General features: G+C 41.9%; 2 protein-coding genes across 2 annotated transcripts; one reads left to right on the top strand and one right to left on the bottom strand.

The window, feature by feature from the left end:
- Positions 1–1,605: 1,605 nt before the first annotated feature.
- trhra (thyrotropin-releasing hormone receptor a) lies at positions 1,606–4,003 on the bottom strand (the record flags this gene model as incomplete). Its single annotated transcript, XM_080857517.1, has 2 exons — positions 1,606–2,037; positions 3,215–4,003. The coding sequence occupies 2 exons, from the start codon at positions 4,001–4,003 to the stop codon at positions 1,606–1,608; spliced, it is 1,221 nt and encodes a 406-aa protein (XP_080713643.1).
- An 11,171-nt stretch (positions 4,004–15,174) lies between these two features.
- tmem74 (transmembrane protein 74) lies at positions 15,175–16,038 on the top strand (the record flags this gene model as incomplete). Its single annotated transcript, XM_080858323.1, has 1 exon — positions 15,175–16,038. The coding sequence occupies one exon, from the start codon at positions 15,175–15,177 to the stop codon at positions 16,036–16,038; it is 864 nt and encodes a 287-aa protein (XP_080714449.1).
- Positions 16,039–19,241: the final 3,203 nt, after the last annotated feature.

Below are 19,241 nucleotides of genomic sequence, written 5' to 3'. Positions count from 1 at the left end.
AAACTACTGTACAAAATACAAGAACAAGTCAATTAAACGGTGGTGACAGCTCACTGAAATGTCAAATGTGCTGTTTTTAATGCTAGCCAAAAACTCACACCAGAATGTTATCATGTTGTGAACAATATTCATGCTGGAATATGAAAACAAACCACTCTACCACACATTTTAGATAGATACACTTCATGTGACAACATATGACAACTATTCACCAATGTTAGCAATAATACAGAAGAAAGTGCAAAGTTCAAACAGTGTTAAGTTCTATATGAAGACTCAGGCTACAATAAACTGGTACCAATACCAAGGATCACAAACTGTACAGGGGTGATGTAGTCTATACAAGCAGACTAGATCCATAACAATAGCGATAATGGCATAAAAACATTGGTTTACAAAGCACACTGTCTTCAGGTATCCATGTGCAGCTACTGCAAATTCACAAAATGCTTTACCTTTCAGAAGGATGGGGTTGCAGTCCAGAACTTTCCAAAGGTTCTTTGGCCTGTTCCCATACATGAACCCTTAGAGAGATTTAATTAGCACCTTCTTTTTGCATCCATTTACAGGTGATAAGAATCCCTGGTAGCCAATACAGAGCACCCTTGTAGCCAAAACAGGGTTACATGTTTGTAAAAGGAGTTTTTTCTGTTCAAAATTCATGTTTGAAATAAATACAGATAAATGTTGTTTAGTTCTACAGACCTTACCAGATGGTTTCTAAAAGTGAGACTGTGTTTCTGAGCATCTGCACTGCAGAACAAACAGCTCATGGGAAAGCACAATAAAATCACTTGGACTTTGGTTCGATTCCAAATGATACACCAGATACAATAATTTCGCTCCTGCTTTTGCCTGCTGCCTAACCCTGTTAGTAGCTTTCTGCTATCATGAGACATGGAAAATCTATACACTGAATTTATTCCTCGATGAGAAAATATGGAAATGGATCGATTGTACTGGCTCATTGAGCTGGCCCATTGCCCGTGAAAGAAACCACTTACGCAGGGAAATAGAGTATCGGCTGTTAAAAAAGTAGTCAGCCAACCAGTGTTGTTGCTGGGGAACAGGTTGTTGTCAAAGGTCCCTCAGGTGGGGGACTTCAGCACTGATGTATATCAGTGGACTGTGGATACAGTTCTCTAGTGGGGGGTGCTACCATCAATAATACTGACAGGAAAATTGGATGGTCTTGTCTTATACTCAGTCAGCTGAATCTCCCTTTAACCAAACAGTTGCCAGGCAGCTGTCCAGGCAGCCAAGCATTGTAGATTGCTTCCTGCTTGTTCAGCAAACTATTGTCTCCCTTAATTTGTTTAAAACCTCTCACGGTTGTGGCCTCTGATCTCTTAAAAGGAATGATAGTTTAGTTGTAAAAGCCCATGACATCTCGGGCACTCAAAATGTTGGTGATCTCAGTTGATCCCTAAGAGCCTGTGTCAACATGCACAGCACACTGTACAAATACACATTTCTTTACAAAGAGCAAAATGTTGTCTTTTAAGAGCCAAGCGCACATCAACCAGTCTCTCTGGACCATCTATATAGTGGATGGCTACCTTGTAGACGGTCAAGAGAAAAAAAAAAAAAAAGACATCTGTTGAGTCAGGCAGTGCTAAGGGCCACTTGACTGGGTACGGGAGGGTCCTGGAATGACAGCCTCTTCCTGCCAGGAAGGAACTGATCAGTATGGGTGGCGAGCTCGTCCATCTCCGTGGTGAAGTGGTCTGGGCTTTCTCCGTTGGAAGTCTCCTTGATGACGCTGTAGGTGAGCGCCACGCTGTATGTCGGCGGCTTCTCGGAGCGCTGGGGCCCACAGTGGCAGAGCTTGCGGAAGGCAGCGCGGAACTTCTGCGACATGGCGTTGTAGATGACCGGGTTGATGGCGCTGTTCAGGTAGATACAGAGGCGGCAGAACAGCAGGAACCAGGTGTCCAGGTAGGCGTGCGTCAGGAAGGAGTTGACCACCACCAGGGTGCGATAGGGCATCCACAGCAGGGCGAAGAGAACCACTACCACAGCCAGCATCTTTGTCACCTGTACCAAAACATGGCCACATTTGCATTTAGGTGTAAGGTACTACAAGCAAAATGAATAAGCTGTAAGGTCCTGAAAGTCAGTTTAATCTAGAAAGCTTCATCCATTTTATCACTGATATGGACACATTGTCACATTTACTCAGAGGGGCTTACAACAGAGAGACATGTTTTAACTGCATGTGTGCCACATGGGTGACTAGGTAAGAAATTGATGTTGTTATCTTGAGGGACACCTCAGGTCATTTCAGCCTGACCCATATATCTCCATGTTTATCATGTAATTAGCGTGAGGATTGAACTATGCAAACTGATTAGAAGAGCTATGGTTAATGGCCCAGGAGCATTAGTACATAACGCATGCAGTCTGTCTGCTATTAGTACACTGGTTAACAAAGGAGAGTTTCTTTACAATAAATTGCTACTGTTGATAACAGCAATGACACAACACACACTCCCATGAGGTCAGACCTTATGTAAGACTTTGGCATACACCAAAAAAACAATTAATGAAAAAATGATGATGTGGAAAGACTTTAATTAGACTATCTATATGCAACTCTAGCTAATACATATTTATGCTATGAGTGAGCACTCCATTTGTGAGAGGCCTGAGTTGAACGGAGGTCATTTTTGCTCATTCCTCATCTGATTATTTGTCCTGATAATAGGTTGACCTTCTATAACCCTATCAGATCCTATCTGTGTCAGTATGAGATGGACAGAATGTATCAATTTCTAGTTGAATCCAACTGATTTGTCAATTTGGAAGGCGAATCAAATTCAGCATCAACAAATCAAACCCCCCTCCTTCCTAAGGGTGCTCCTCTAGCACCCTTAAGCACTTCTCAGTGACCACACTAGTAAGGAGATGATAGTAATCTTGTTAGACAAGAAATAGCCTGTGGGTGTCACAGACATGATGCATGTGTTAACTCTCTGATGGCTACTGCAAGTGTGAAACTAAGACATACAAACACTACAAATAGGGTTGGATTTGGAATGACACCTTTATTTACTTTCAAATGCCTGTGTGTGTTTGTAGGAGAGAGAGCAAGAGAGAGAGAGAGAGAGATGTTGGACCAGTGAGAACAGAGCATACCATATTTAAAATATCTGCATTTCATTACTAAACGTTATTGCTAACACTCTTTGGTATTGAAGAAAGCACATCTTACCTGTCTGCGTGAGGTCGCGGTGGTGCTACTACAAGATGAATTCTTTGAGCCGAGTGATTTAGTTCCTGATTTAGTACATGACTCCTTTCTCCACTTTTTGCTCTTTTCTATGGGATCAGCTGGTAATGGGTTCAGGAAAAGAATTCTTGCAATAAGTCCATAAAGTATCGTGGCCAAAATTAACGGCACAACGTAAAACACAGAGAAATCCGTGAAGTATATCGGCAAATAGAAGCTTCTCGGTACTTTGTATCCACAGGTGACCAGAGTAATGTTATCAAACACTGATTCTGTCAAATCTGACAGGTAGAACCACATGACACAATAGAGAGACGTAAAGGTCCAAACAGCCACTATGATCTTTTTCGCTCTAGACAGTGTGCAGAGGAACTGCGCTTTAATCGGATGGCAGATGGCAATATACCGCTCAATTGTAAACGCCGTGATAGAACACGAGGACGCGTTTATCCCCAAGTACTGAAGATAAGTTATACAGAGGCATCCGGCATATCCATACACCCACTCCCCGTACAAGCTTTCTGTGATGTTCGGTAACCCTGCCGCCGTTAGGACCATAAGGTCGGCGACCGCCAAGCTAACAAGGTAGCAGTTAGTGGGTGTCCGCATATGTTTGGTAGTAAGGACGACCAAAATAACCATAACGTTGCCCACTATACCAACTCCGCAAATTAGTGCTACCATGAATATACTGACCACTTTGTACTCAGTGGTGTTATCGGTCCAGTTTCCATGTGTCTGGTTGTCTTGAAAAAGAGTAACATTCTCCATAGTTTAATGCGTATTCAGAGGAAATTTGTTCAGATCATCGTTTTGGAGACAAAAGAAAAAGAAACAAATAGAAAAACTTAACAGCGTGGATTAAAAAATTGTTTTCTTCTCCATGTTCGACTTCAAACTATTTTCAGGTAAAAGTTGCAGTAACTGCAGCCTTTAGTTTTAAGTCTTTGTTTCTACTCGATTGCCGAGTGTGCGTAAACGGAGGCATAGTGCTTTGTTTGAAATTAAATTCATGGCAAAAGTAAAGAGTTAATGTAAACTCAAATCTTCCCAACCACTCTGAGTTCCACGGTGTATGCTGATCCACCTTGCAGAGCCTATTCCTCCATTGAGAGAGCCGAGCGAGAGGGGCGCGCCTCTGGAACACTAATGTGGTCAAACTGAGGGAATCCAGCACTATGGGGGAGAGAGTGAGTCTCTGGCATCGAGCACGCCTACATCCGCGGCTGACATGAATGAATGAAGGAATGAATGAATGAATGAATAAATAAATTAATGAATGCTACGCTTTGATATTGAAGTAGGCCTATATGTATATCTCTCTCTATCTCTCTCTCTATCTAGCTATCTATATATCTGTGTCTGTGTGTGTTTGTGTGTGTGTGTGTGTGTGTGTTTGTGTGCGTGTGCGTGTTTGTGTGTGTAGCGTGTGTGTATGTGCGTGTATCTCTGTTTGTGTGTGAGGGAGTGTGTTTGTGCGTCTGTGTGTCGGTGTGTGTGTATGTGTGTAAGAGAGTCTGAGTGGGTGGGTGGGTGTGTATGTTTATTGTGTACCTTATGAGTTTGCGGGATTATTTTGTACTTTTCCTACCAGGAGAAAATTACAATCAAAATAGTAATCTTCAATAGTGACACATTTTGTAAATCACATCTATCATATTTGTGCACAGTTTAAGAATGTTAGCTTGTAATTGACAACATGTAAGCACTAGGTTAATGGTAGATGGTAGGTAGATGCAGAGCCAGCTGCGCTGTGGAGGCTTAAAAGCTGGGAGTTTTCTCATTTCATGCAGCTCCTCTTCTGTTTGCACACGTTCTCATTAAAAGCTTCTAAAAAGCCCGAGAGACTATGCGCTTTGTGTTTAATGAGGTTATTAGAGCGGAGTGGAGATCTTCGCTATGTGAACGAGAACTGTTGCGTGTTAAGTTAGCTCCTCAATATGGCGAACGGGGCGCGACCGTGAAGATAGATCAGATAAAGTTAAAGAGCTGTCTGAACTGCGGGAGTCGGGTCCTACAGGGGATTACATGATTCTCACAGCAAGCAGGAAACAGACAGGGTGCAGAGTCTCGCACTGCGGTAATTGGGTCTGCCCCCTTTTTTTTTTTCTTTGAGTCTGCAAGTTATTTGAAGTGTGAAAGTATGTGTGACAAAAAAAATAGGAATATGACAAAAGTAAGCCTACTGTGTGGAACTAATAGCTTAGTCAAATTCACATAATGTGACCATGTAGACTCAGAGTCCAATAAGTTGGTGGTGATGAGGAGTTTGATGTTCTCCCTGGAGGCTTCATACATTACCATGCCCAGCTGGATATATACTTGGTTTTTCTAAGATAGTCATGAAAGGTAGCACATAGACCCCCTCAGTGAAAAGATATGAGAACCAGACATGGAACTTACTGTACCTCTTAACTCATGTCCCCTTTCCGAAAGACTCCTGTAGACTTACACACCCCATATTGATAATGCTGGCAGCAAACTATCAAAATCAATTCAACAATGGACATTATATTACCACCATGCACATGTATTGTCATTTACTATTGCGGCCACTTATATGTACAAGACAGTCATTGACTCCTTGTGGCATATGTTTAGGTGAGCTTCATTGCTGGATTGAGATATTCAGTTATGTCATAAAATGGTTGAAGAAGAACATATAGTCATTGTCAACAACATTGCATGTGATGATAATATATCACATGTGCTGACAGAACATACAGTATGTATGTATGCCACTGATCATAACTGAACTTCTAGGCAAAAGCATCATCATCGTCATCATAATCGTCATCATCATCATCATCATCATCATCATCATCATCATCATCATCATCATCATCTTCTACTTCTTCTTCTTCCTCTCCTTCTTCCTTCCTCTACTACTATTATACATGTATAACAATTTGTCTTTCAAAAGGAGGTGACTTGCTTCTCCATCATGTCAGCACTTCATTACTCTTTGGGCTCATTGCCTTCCCACTGATGTGTAATAACTCTCTTTTGATGGCCTCTGTTTCTTTAGCACCCACACCTTTACTGCCAGACAAGAGCCATCAGACACACACGCACGCACGCACGCACGCACGCACGCACGCACGCACGCACGCACGCACGCACGCACGCACGCACACACACACACACACACACACACACACACACACACACACACACACACACACACACACACACACACACACACACACACACACACACACACACAGACACACAGACACACACACACACACACACACACACACACTCTTGTGTGTGCGGATTGCGGTGCTCCCTTTCTAATTCTGATAATGAAATGGGCTCTGGAAAGAAATTATCCAGGAAAATAATCCCCACCCACACATGCTCTGAACAGTGCACACGCTGATTTAACTGGATTTAAATGTGCATTTGGAATTGCAATGGAACAATGGAGAACATATCTCTGGCATTGTAAATTACAAGAGGCATAATGTTTTATTGAAATCTAAATTCATTAAAACATAGCTGCTATTATAGAAAACCATAACCCTTTAAATGGTTCAGGAGCAGATTCACGAGCAGACAAAAAGATTTACTGGGAACTTGTCCAAAAAATATTTCAGCAGTGTCAGAGAGGAGATTTATAATAATGCTCTCATCTAATTAATGCAATTGTTGTGCTAATAGTGATTGCTATTCAGAATGGTTCAAGAAAAACTCTTGAAAAATGAAAACTGAACAACCTCAACTTGTCTTAAAGGCTCTGTATGTGTCTCTACCCACTGCAGGCTACTTTTTCTGAATATGGAATGTTACTGCCACCCGGTGGGCAATCTGTGTACCTAAAAATAACATTCCATTTTCTGTGTTCCCAAGCGTAGGAACAGAACACATAGCAACAGCAAAGCAATCCTATTATAGTTGTCCATATTCAAATGCCTTGCATCATTTCATTTTGACAGCACTGCCGTGGTACTGCATGTAAGTAGCGTTATGCATAACATACTGCATTTGATGTGCTCTGCCAGACAAAATCACTGACAGGACAGCATATTATCTTTGTGTTTTTTTTTTCACTTGTACATTTTACAACATGCCTATAAACTAGCAGTTTATGTCGTAATAAAGTGAGTGTCATCGTCTTCTCTCATCTGTAACACTCTGGATAATGCCTCTCAAATATGACTTGACAAGTCCTTACCAACTGATTTATATAAAGCTTGCTACATGCACAGTAATTTTAATCTCTGTCTGCTTAACCTTTACCATATAAATGCATCTCTCTATTTGTTCTGCGACCCAATTTCACTAACTTTACAGCATATCAAAATGTAATTTTTTTCTCTAACATTACAACAGACAGTACATTAACTCATGAGTCTCCCTCTCTGTCTCATTTTAGACCCTTCAGCTTCCACACAGGCAGCCATCCCCCACCCCCCATTGACCACAGAAGTAAACAATGTGATGCTCCCTCTTATATTATCACTACTGCCCACTGACGACCAAACCACCTATTTTCAACTACTATGGTGCACAGTGCATCACATCAGAAGCTCTTTTTAGCATCTAGTTGTTCACTTAGCTACACGATAACAAAGGACAGGATGTCTGACTGTGGCAATGGGGCCAGCTGTGTCCCCTGGCAAACTACCTCCCGTAAGCAGGAAGAACAGGTGGTAAAGCACAGGCCTCTGCCAACAGACCGCACAAAAACAACAGTCAAAATACACAGTCAAACGAACACATTGAATAATCCACCAATTAAAAAACAACATTTTAACACCAAAAAAATCACCAGATGCCTTAAAAGTGACTGCCATTATGGCACACACTTTTAGTTTCTGGGCTCCCTTTTTGGTTGAACCCATGACTTGCAATGTCAGTATTATACAATGTTTTACAACATACCTTTCCACAACAATAACAACAAGTATACATATCATACATACATACTGTATATGCAATGACTTATAAAGACTGCATGATGCTTAAAAAGAAAACGTTTTCTGAGCAACCATTAAGGGCTTATTACACTCATCTGTCTTTTGTACTTTGAACAGTTAATTGAAAACGTTTGATGGTAGATCATAAATCAGTTGTCTTCACATGAGAATATGGAGAAACAAACAGAGGGAACAAGCACCTTGATGATGCAATAATTCCTTTATGTATTGTAATAATGTCATAAATCTATAAGCAGTTTGTAATGAAGGTCATAACAAAGTTTTGTAATAACCTGAGTCCCTCTCTCTCTCTCTCTCTCTCTCTCTCTCTCTCTCTCTCTCTCTCTCTCTCGCTCTCTGTGTATTGACTTTTTGTTTACTTAATTAAAATATTGTGTCCTGAATGGAACCAACCAAACCCTTAAATGGGCCATTCTGCTGAATTTGTTTAAAGGGACAGTTGGAAACAATTTGAAAAGACATTGTACAGTTAATTCTCATATGGTATTTTCAGACAGATTTGGAATATGTTTCCTCTTCCAAAATTGGGTCAAAATACATCCTTTGTTTCAGATTGTGACTGCACATTGTTGGGAGTGACAGTAATGTTTTAACAATAAATAGTTTGCAACAGCTGATTCACATCGTCAACATTTTATAACAACAAAATGACAAATAATTCATAAATGTAGCGCATATGTAACCAGCACATATAGCAGACACAAATCTGACAGTAAAGACCTGTAGAGAACACATAATAGTACTTGGGTTTCAGATAACACCTCACTGAAGAGCTACTGTATAGTTGCGGTCTTGAGAAGAGTGCACATAGAATGTGTACTACAGTAGAGAGCAGGATGGTTTTTCACAAGTGGTGTAAGGTGGTGTGGAAGTCTTGTGTAATGTCTTTATCTCTTTCTGTCTTTTCACCATCCTATGTTTTTGCTCTCGTGCTCCCCCATTGTCTACTGACATGTCTTTTGTTTGCTGACAAATAATTCAACTTTCCTTCTTCCCCTCGTTTTTTTTTATTTATTTTGCTTTCCTTTCTTAAATATTCATAAGGCAGTTTTGACTGCAGGAACTTGTAGGACTTTCAAGCAGCTCATGCTTTAACAGGAAATGCCCACAGCTCAGTCCTTTTTGTTTTGTATTATTCCACCTTGGTGCAGGAACCACCAAACCTACATCTTGACATAATCATTTTGCAACGTCAATTCTGAGCACTACAAAACTACAATACATGTGTCCAGTGGCAGCACTAACATTAGACCATTAAACATGAGACTTTCTAGACAGGTTTCTATATTTCTATATCTATATTTCTTCCACTCAGAATAATTGACTTGTCCTTAACCAGCCCGGTTTTAAGAACAGTCATTCTATGTACACTGCTCTATTGTCTGTGATTGCAGTGTTAGGATTAGCAAGAACTTCAGTCAACAGTTAATCTATTACTAGACTGTTCAGCAGCCTTTGACACAGTAAATCACATAATTGTGTTGTCCAAATCTTACTACCTCTTCACTGGTGAACATCAAGGTTCGACCCTTGGAACCCTTCTTTTTTTCAACACCTTATTAGGGCATGATTATCCACATCCACAACTATTCTACCATTCAGATCTGCTCACTGTGTCGACCATTTCATTCTTCTGATGAAGTATGGTTGTTTTTACCTTCTTAATTATCGTCTCAATCAAGACTTTTTTTAAATTGTGGGTCCTCTGTGTAGGAATGAAATACCTATTTCTGTTCATTCTAGCAAAAGTCTTGACATTTTCAAGAATAATTTAAGGGCCATTTTTTATGGTGCATCATTCGTACTTACTTACGATGTATGCCACTAGAAATATATACAATATTCTCTCTGCTCTAGTTTTTCTATTTTGTTTTGGCATTTTGGTGATCTACAGCCAGTCAGTCTTTCTTCAACTCCAGAAATAACCATAGAAATACTATAACATATTAAAAACTCAATAATACTAATTAGAAAGCAGTGTATGTTTAACTACAATGAAGTTTAATTGCAGATTATCTTTCCACTTGTATATTTATTTCAGTGTACTAATGTTTAGTACTAACTTTCACACATAAATGATAAACATGGGTCTTCAGTAGCTGATCTAATGTTATATGCTTACTTAATTTGGTCTCCACAACAATACAAAACAATCATCACGTCACAACTAAGATCTTTTTAAAAACAACGATAAAAAAATATAACAAAAACAATTCAGCATAATTTTCAACATAATAACTTGAAATGTAGGGGTAAGGGTTTGGGACAACCACCTGCCAACTGAATGAACCCTATAAACCCTATAAATGATGGTATTAGTGTAACTGCTACATCAAATAATACTTTAATACTAACACTTAATAAAGATTAAAAAATCTGCACACCTAAAAGCTCTTTCAATTTGTTTTTGGCTTTTTTTTTTGGTTGCAGGACAGCTGTTTACACCAGTTTGGTAGAATGGCCCAAACCTTATTCTGTCCCTGTAAAAATTTGCTGACGTTTTTCAATCACAAACCTAATTCGAAGTCTGCTCTCCTGCTCTCTCCTCTTTTTTTAAAGCAAGCAAATCTCGATTGCCTTTCCTGCTGAGGCAGGTTTCTGAAGTGCAATTTCAATAGTAGGGTCAAAGTTTACTCTCAGTGATGGATCATCATTCAACGGGTGCTGATATGTGGTTTAATATTCTAGTACGGAAATTTCATCAGGCCTAGAAATGATGAATATATGAATAAGTCAACAAGGAGAGTATTCCAAAAAGCATGACAGTGATCTCATGGTTTGTTATGTTAATTTAATGAATGATTTATCCATGGCTCTCACCCGCATGAATCACTCATTTTTCTAATTGAAATTTGGAGGGAACTTTTCGGAATTCAAAAAACAAAGCTCCTCTTTTGTGCTTTTTGCTATCAAGGTTCAACTGCCAGCAAACTACTCAAAGCTTGGCAGCCCCCATTTCAAAATAGTAAATTAAATGTCTGGCCTGAAGTCAAGGCCCTTTCATTTTCCTAATGACCACAGTCCAATGCGACATCTGACCCTGCATGTTTTGGTTCGAAAGGACTTGGCTTTCATGGCTATTCACTTCCTCACAGTTCCTAAACACCAATTCATTTGTATTACTTTGCAGGGGAGAATCAGGCCAACAAACAAGCACACACACACACACACACAAACTGCAGACTTCATCAGTGAGAAGAACATACCTCTGTGCATAGTGCCAGTACACAACATGCAGTTCAGCATATGGTTTCATGAACGGAACCGACAGGTCACAGGTAACCATCTGGCTTTCTAAGGAGTGCTGTGTCTGAACAGCCTAAAACCTAAAAGCCAGTCCTGTAGAGGGGGGGGGGGGGGGGGGAGGACCATGCTTTTTAGATTAACAATGGAATCTGCCTATAAACTCTGCACATAAATGCACAACATTGCATTGTATTTGACATGCTTTTGCTACATTTTCTGCACACCTGAATCAGGCATTTTATAGCACAAAGCAGCAGGTTCCTCTCAGTAATCTTTCGACAAGCAAATACCAATAATACATGGTCATGCATGAGGACAAACAAATGAACACAGAGGGCATGCACAACATGCTTGTATACGATATACTTATGTACATTAGACACAGGCAGCTGGATGGGGAACGCTGAGCATTCTCAAACTTATTTTAGTTCATAGGCATCAACATTTTATGGAGTCAACGGGTGATTGATGAATTATGAATGAAGAGTGAGCGAGGAACTCATAAGGCTGAAGAGAATAATTAATTGGTCACAGTATGACTTTAATCAAATTTGTAGGTTATATGAAATATGTCTAACATGAAGGCATTAACGATGATGAGTAGATCAAAAATGTGTATAGAATCTTAAGTGACTAGAAAAAAAAGAAACTGTATGAATTCTTAAAAGGTCTGTCAGAGATTGTTACAATTACATGTCATTCAAAATGAACACATATTAGTGAAAATCTCCTCTAAAATTACATCTAAAAATGGTGGATTCTTCAAGTCAAAAATGTGATTTAGACATCCACAGCTCTGCTGGGATTTGGGGAGACTCTATGGTTCTCAGGGCGAGAGGGGTGGTGCGATTAGGACAGCCCGTTTCAATCAGCCTTGAAGGAGAGAGCTTAAATATTTAATGAACCTATCTGTTGTCACCCAACCCCTTCATCTCTCAATCTTTCACACTCTCTTTTCTCTTCCATCTTCATTGTCCTTCTTTAATATTCTGCTCATTTTCCTAACATAGATATATCGCTCTGTTTTCTATTTAATTTCCCAAACCTGATTCCCGGTGCCTGCTAGATAAGAATGGAGGGGATTTTTTTTTTTCTTTGCCTGTTTCCCAAATACACCCTCTGGCCCAGGCATGCCTTATTCAAGTGCCAACTTATGAATAATCCAGAGCGGGCAGAGGAGCGAGAGTGGCTGAGCTGATCGCTGCTGTCTGCCAGGACCTCGTAAGGCATCTTTGCATTTGCCATCCACTCCTCCCACCTCATGGGTGCGAGTGCGAGGGCACACACACACACACACACACACACACACACACACACACACACACACACACACACACACACACACACACACACACACACACACACACGCACACGCACACACACACTATACAATATGCACAAAGTGTGTGCTTGTGTATTGATCCACTTGTACCATTGGGAGTGTAAGTGTACTGTATATGTATGTGTGTTTGTCTATGCAAGGGTGTGTGTCTGTGAGCATGCATGCATGCATCTTTCTGCACACACTCACAAACCCTTCCAATGTGTGCACATGCACCACACACACACACACACACACACACACACACACACAAAAGCACAGGTAGACCTCCGCCCATGCATACATGAACATCACCACACACACTGCAGAACAGACTCACATCAAACAGCCTGATTAATGAGATTTGTCACTCAGAGAGAAACATACACTTGACCTCTGAACAGGAGCAGGAATACACACAGGGAGCCACAGCTCCACCACACGTTGCCTTCTATTTCTCCTCCTATATTCTCTTCCTACACATATCAGACAGAATAAACAATGAATCATGTAGCCAGTCAGTCCCATGGTGAATACGTGGAACGGCATATGATTTATATTATCAGCTTTGTCAGCCACAATGTCACATTGAGTGTCAGTCTCTATGGAGTCTTCACATTTGTGATTTAAGGGGATGTCCTCCACGTCCAGCAAAAGCAGGTGGCAGAGTCTGAATATTAGATCTTTCCCAACCACTCTGCAGTGGCTACACTGTGTCCTTGGAGAAGTGCACAGGCCTGTGCCAGCCAATGAATGACAGAGGTAAAATCCCAGACAAGCACCCGGATCATATATCACATTTAAATGCTGATACGTAGATGAGCCAGTCCCTCGTCTCTATCTCCACATACATAATGCAATGTCATGATATAGAGGGAATCATGACAGGGCGTTTTCTCTCCAGTATGCGGGACCCAGCCCCTGATATTAATCTCTGCCAGGGTCCACTCTCCCGCAGGCTCATCTGTTAAATGAGAGTTTCTTGGGACTCTGGCCAAAGCTGGCCACTCTGGCCCTTACTCCAGAGGCCTGTTCAGCTAAAAACTGGGTTGGTATTTGAGGCGATTTGTGTGGTGGTTGGTTGATTTTTAGAGGCATTTAAATCACGATGACAGCAGTGTGATAGTGGGAAGGGCAATAGAGACTCTGATTCGTGAGTAAGAATCAAGAGAGCGCAAGATCTCTAGATTAAAAATGGATTATGTTGGCCGTTGATGACTGCCCCGTAATCTTTAGTGCTTTCAGGGGACAGATGGTGCACGATGGGTGTGTTCTTCTAAATCTCACTTTACAAATTAGCTGTGATGTGAATGTGAAAGTAAATAACAATGACTTAAAAACACAAACAGCTGTTCCTCAAACACTGCAAGTCCGTCAGAGGCATCATGGACTTCATTTCCCAGAGTCCTATCAGCTATTTTAAGTTCCCTCTCCCATGACTATTTACACAACCGGCTGATGTGATCTAAAGCTGGTGAGAAGTAGCCTACCGGCGGCACAGTTCAGCACCACAGCGAGGCAGCCCAAGCCGTGCGTGGGAGGGACTACAGCGGAAAGCTCTCCTTTCAATTACGCGGCAGAAACCAACCCGGGATGCTAACATGCTCGTCTGCAAAAGGTATTTGTTAAAAGTCCACGATTGCTTTACTACAATTTCGGTCAGTATTAAAATGTGAATATTTTTGTTCCACTGAAGAGTAGCAGTAGCTTTGCTATTGGTGTTTTGCATAGCACGGGCTGGAGAAGCCTATTCTACCCGACTTTAACTGTGACAATGAAATCTGTCGGAGAGACGCCTGCACATCAAAAGTCTGCTAGCTAAAAGCTACGCTGATTTTTCATGACAATTGTTTCCTCTGTGAGCATGAAACTCGAGTTTTGTTACAAGTTTGCTACTGCTACCGTAGAACACGCTTGTCCAGCTCTCAAATGTGCTATTTTAGCGAAATGCTTTTACAAAATATTGACTTCAGGCTGTGTGTGATGCGTTGGTAGACGCATCATTCTAGAGCTGCAGCCTAGTTTTTGACACGATTTAGACATTGCGTTTTAAACCGAATTAAAGATAATCTGAGGGTTTATGTGGATTGCTTTCCTAATTGGATACTGATTCAGCAGCTAATCAGTCACTTTAATCGCCTTTGAAAGAGAGGCAAAAGATTTCTTTCGAGCACAATAATTAACTTCAGTCGTGGCATTTCAGATTACTAAGTAGGTTAGTCTATAGAAGCCGTAACAGTGAAGCGAACCTTCAGCCCAGGCAATGATAATGTTTAATCCCCAGCCCAACGTCACGTGTGACTGTGCCTTAAATTGTCAATTTAATGGTGTGTGACATCTTTCGTTTCACTGATTTGTTTTAGGTGTGCTGTGGATGTGATCGTGCGAAGAAAAGCAATGAATAACACAAACTAAGCGGGGATAATCTAATGGCCTCTTTGGAGTTACTTTATATAGATAAAGCAGGAGGAAAATCCGATACACCACTCGTCCTTGAATGGGCATCAAATCCGCTAGACGCTCACAAATCGAAAAACCCAGCCGTCGAGGCGCTTCCCAGGGAGATTGAGTGCGGTTTGACTGTGAGAGTGCCTGACTGCGAGGGACAATGTAATTCAGTACCAAGGACGGTTCCCTTGAAAGGACTCCCAGGCAAACACGGCCACAAAGGAGCCGAAAAGGTCAGGGTGTGCTGCGATGAGGAATTGGAGACGTCTTTCACATACGTGGACGAAAATGTCAACTTGACATTGGTAACTCCGGACGCAAGCGGGAAAGTTCCACCTGGAGCCGTGTGCCATAGCTCGTCGTGCGAACTCCGGCCAGAAGGCTTTCAGGAGCTCTCGCTGATGTCCGAAAATGACCTTACATCGGAAAGTGCCGGAAAATCAGTTGACTATGGATTTATTAGTGCGGTCACATTTCTTGTGACTGGAATTTCGCTGGTTATCATATCTTATTCTGTTCCTCGTGACGTTAACGTGGACCCTGACAGCGTCTCAGCCAGGGAAATGGAAAGGTTGGAGAACGCGAGCGCGCGGGTGGGGGCACACCTGGATAGGTGCGTCATTGCCGGGCTCTGTCTTCTCACCCTGGGTGGAGCTGTGCTCTCAACTCTTCTAATGATATCCATGTGGAAGGGAGAGATGTACAGGAGAAAGGCTTTCGCATACTCCAAGCACTCTACAAAACTGTATGGTTCCATCAACTTTAACACTAGGTCTAGCCCCAGTCGCACATCTCCTCATTGTTCCTTGGAGGAAGTAAACGACGCAAACCATATCCGAGGATGACTTATGTCTGTATTGCAAACCCATGCATCCGCCCAAATATTAACACAATCAAAACAAAATCATTTGCAGCATACTAACATATCAAAGGTGATACTATATCCTCTGCTGTAGTAGGCCACACATAATCAGTGATTATTCTAATTGACTATTTACTGAAGCATTCATGTCGTGAATGGTGACAGAGAAAAGCATTAGCAATACACAGAGAAACGTTGCTAACAGTGTAACAAGATAGCATGTGTTTTGAAGTATGAATTGTTAAATGGATTTACCCTTCCAGTAAAAACAAGGAGAGCACATGTCAGAATCCTTGAAAGCCTCTGTCTGTGGAGAGAGAGAATCTATTGGAGATGCAATATTGCAAAGCTTTCATTAATCATTCATTTTTAATGTTGGGGGAGGAACTCGCAGCATGCAGAATTTTTTAACAGAAATGTGTCAGTCTACTTTATTCTGAGAGGGGAAAAGGTTGACTTTTCATGTACACACAGTGCTGGGTATCTGTTGTCAAGAGCAATTTATATTTCACCCTGGAGTTTCACCAAGTGTAAATAAATGTAAGGTGTTTGATTCATAAGGAGATGTCCATGTCAAATCTCCCAGCTGGTTGGTCATTCATTTGAAACAAGTGATATTGCAGAGCTAATCAATGTATTGACAAAGTCAGCTGGATGTACTTGCTTAGACATAAACAACATATTAAAAAGTGCTCTTTTTTTAACAATGTCTTTAGCTTACCTTTCAATTCACTCTCACATCTGTGTTCCTCTGTTCCAGCTCTTTCTCCCCTCTTGCATCTCTGGGCTCCAAACTCCTTTCTTCTATTTCAGTGCACCAGAATTATCCATAATCATGGAGAAGGCCGAGTCAGCACTAACAAAATTACCCTGAATAAGAAACCACAGGGACATTTCTCACAAATACACTCTCCCACTGAAGAATTCAAACAGATTAGCCTAATGCACAACCCAGATCGTGATAAAGTATAGGCAAAAATAATCTGGTCAAAATAACAGTGTATCTGTTGCAACCGATGTGGCATGTGTCGGTGACACAGGTGTGATGGAATTGCTCTTGTGGCAGTTTTGCGAATCAATACACATACAGAGCAAATACACTGGCATTAGGTTTATCGCCTGTCTCTGTGACAGGAGCCTCTTAGTATGCTATATAGCCTTGGATAATGGCTACCATTCAGTCCGTTGTCTATCTGTTGTCTTCCATTTAATCCACGTGAGAAACAGACTGGAACGGACTCACTTGGAAGGGAGTTCACCCCAGTGCTGAGAGCGAGAGGCGGAGAAAGAGAAAGCGTGATGTGTCTGTCTCCAAACCGATTCATCTTTCTGATGTGGCAGTTCTGTCTGTCAAGTTTAGCCGTAGCCAACCACCATGGCGAGCTCCAGAGGGTAAACATTGAGATGACAGCTGTCCTGGTGGAGTTTTGGCAAATACAGGCACAGAAAAGGACAGCCCGAGGCAATGACAGTCCTTACTCCAATTATCCCAGTCACAGCATCTCACAGCCTTGTGTTCCTCTGCAGAGAACATGGGGGTTAACAGGCTCTGGTGGACTGATTAGTATTCTCCAGAGGAGTTACTGATAGTATGGCTATTGACTGGGCCTTTGGCTGGTGTCCCTGATACATGTGGAAGGTTAGGTGCCTGCAGCTTGAGAAGATCAAAAAGAAGAAAAAGAAAAAATGGTTTATAAGGTCCTGTGTGAAATACAGGATTTCTGCTCGATACTCCTCAATTTCTCCTTAGATTGTTGGTAGTTGCAGTGGTGTTGCCATGGTTATGGATTAAGTGACCTGGAAGGACAACTATCGATGTGGCAGGCTGGTAACTGTTATCACAATTGACGATGGTACATTTAAAATGTTGTTCTGTTTACATAGTCACTTTCCCTCACACATCTCTTTCTTAACCATGGTGGGCAATGCAGGGCTTTGACCAAGTGCTCTTTGATGTGAGTGTGTTTCTTTTAAAGCAGGATTCTCACAGATTAGAATGGAATGTACTCTGTATGGAACTGTGTTATCTCTCCCCTAAATTCTTCCCTGTGTCATTTGGAGAGACTGTTCTTCTATTTATTTCATTATTTAGCACACCGACACACGCACACACTCATACACACACTCATCAGTAGGCCATGGGGGTAGCCGTGGGAGGGTGACTCCGAGGAAACATCATCAGTCTTCTCCCCAAGGAGCCACACTCCGAAGGAGCGGGGGAGTGTGGGGGTGGACGTTTTGGAGTCTCTCCGGGGAGGTGTGGAGGTGCAGATCAGGAGTGTGTGTGTAGGGTGGGATGGGGGGTGGGGGGTGGAGGGGGGGTGGTTGTTACACGATCTGATCTGTGGCTGATTTATGCTCCCATACCATTGTAGCACGTCCTCCGCTGCGGCTTTGGAGAACTGCAGGGATAAACGCTCCATTTTTATTCCCGCAGGGGGAGAAGATGCCAGTGCCGAAAGCCCCCCGGGCATGTGACTGAAGAAGCCCCAGCAACTCGGTACAGAATTTTCAGCCTCTGAGATGCATAACCAAACCTTCTTAAAAAAGCCTTTTTTTTAAATATAGGACATCTGTAAAAGCCTGCAGAAGATTGCAACGAGTCCCCTGCCTTTTGTTTCCCCTAGTGAAACGTAGCAAAGTGAATATTGCACTAGTTTCCAGTTTTCCATGGAACATTGATTTTTCTTTGTTTGGCTCGTCAAACCTCAGCACACACAGGCCCTGGAGCCTGGCTGGACGGGGCTGGGCTGGTCTGGTCTGGGCTAGGCTGGGTTGTGGGGGGAGTGCGGTTGTGCTAACGGGCACAGGCTCCCCTTCCGCTGGCCGGTCATGACTCAGTCCTTTCCTGTGCGATTCACTGGCAGTGTTAAATGAGCTTGATGTCTGTGCCAGTAAATAAGGGGGAGATGCTGCAAATGCATTACGCGGAAGTCCGTTCACACAGCCAGGGGAGTGGTCTCATCAATTGTTTCAGAGAATTCTAAACTCTCTTTTCATTAGGCTACTCTCTAGCGCTTCCTGCTCTCTTCATGTCTCTACCTTGTGTGGCGAGGCTCCACAGTAAAAGCTATTTCATATCTAGTTTCATCATATATGTTGCCATTTAGTTTCTGCATAACAGCCCTCGTCAGCATAACTAACAGGGGGCCAAGGTTCTGCTTGCTTGTGACCTGTCATAAATGT

This window comes from Sprattus sprattus, assembly GCF_963457725.1.
Source record: "Sprattus sprattus genome assembly, chromosome: 19".
NCBI lineage: Eukaryota > Metazoa > Chordata > Actinopteri > Clupeiformes > Clupeidae > Sprattus > Sprattus sprattus.
The sequence above is the reverse complement of the archived record's forward strand: the minus strand, read 5'-3'. Positions and strand labels throughout refer to the sequence as shown.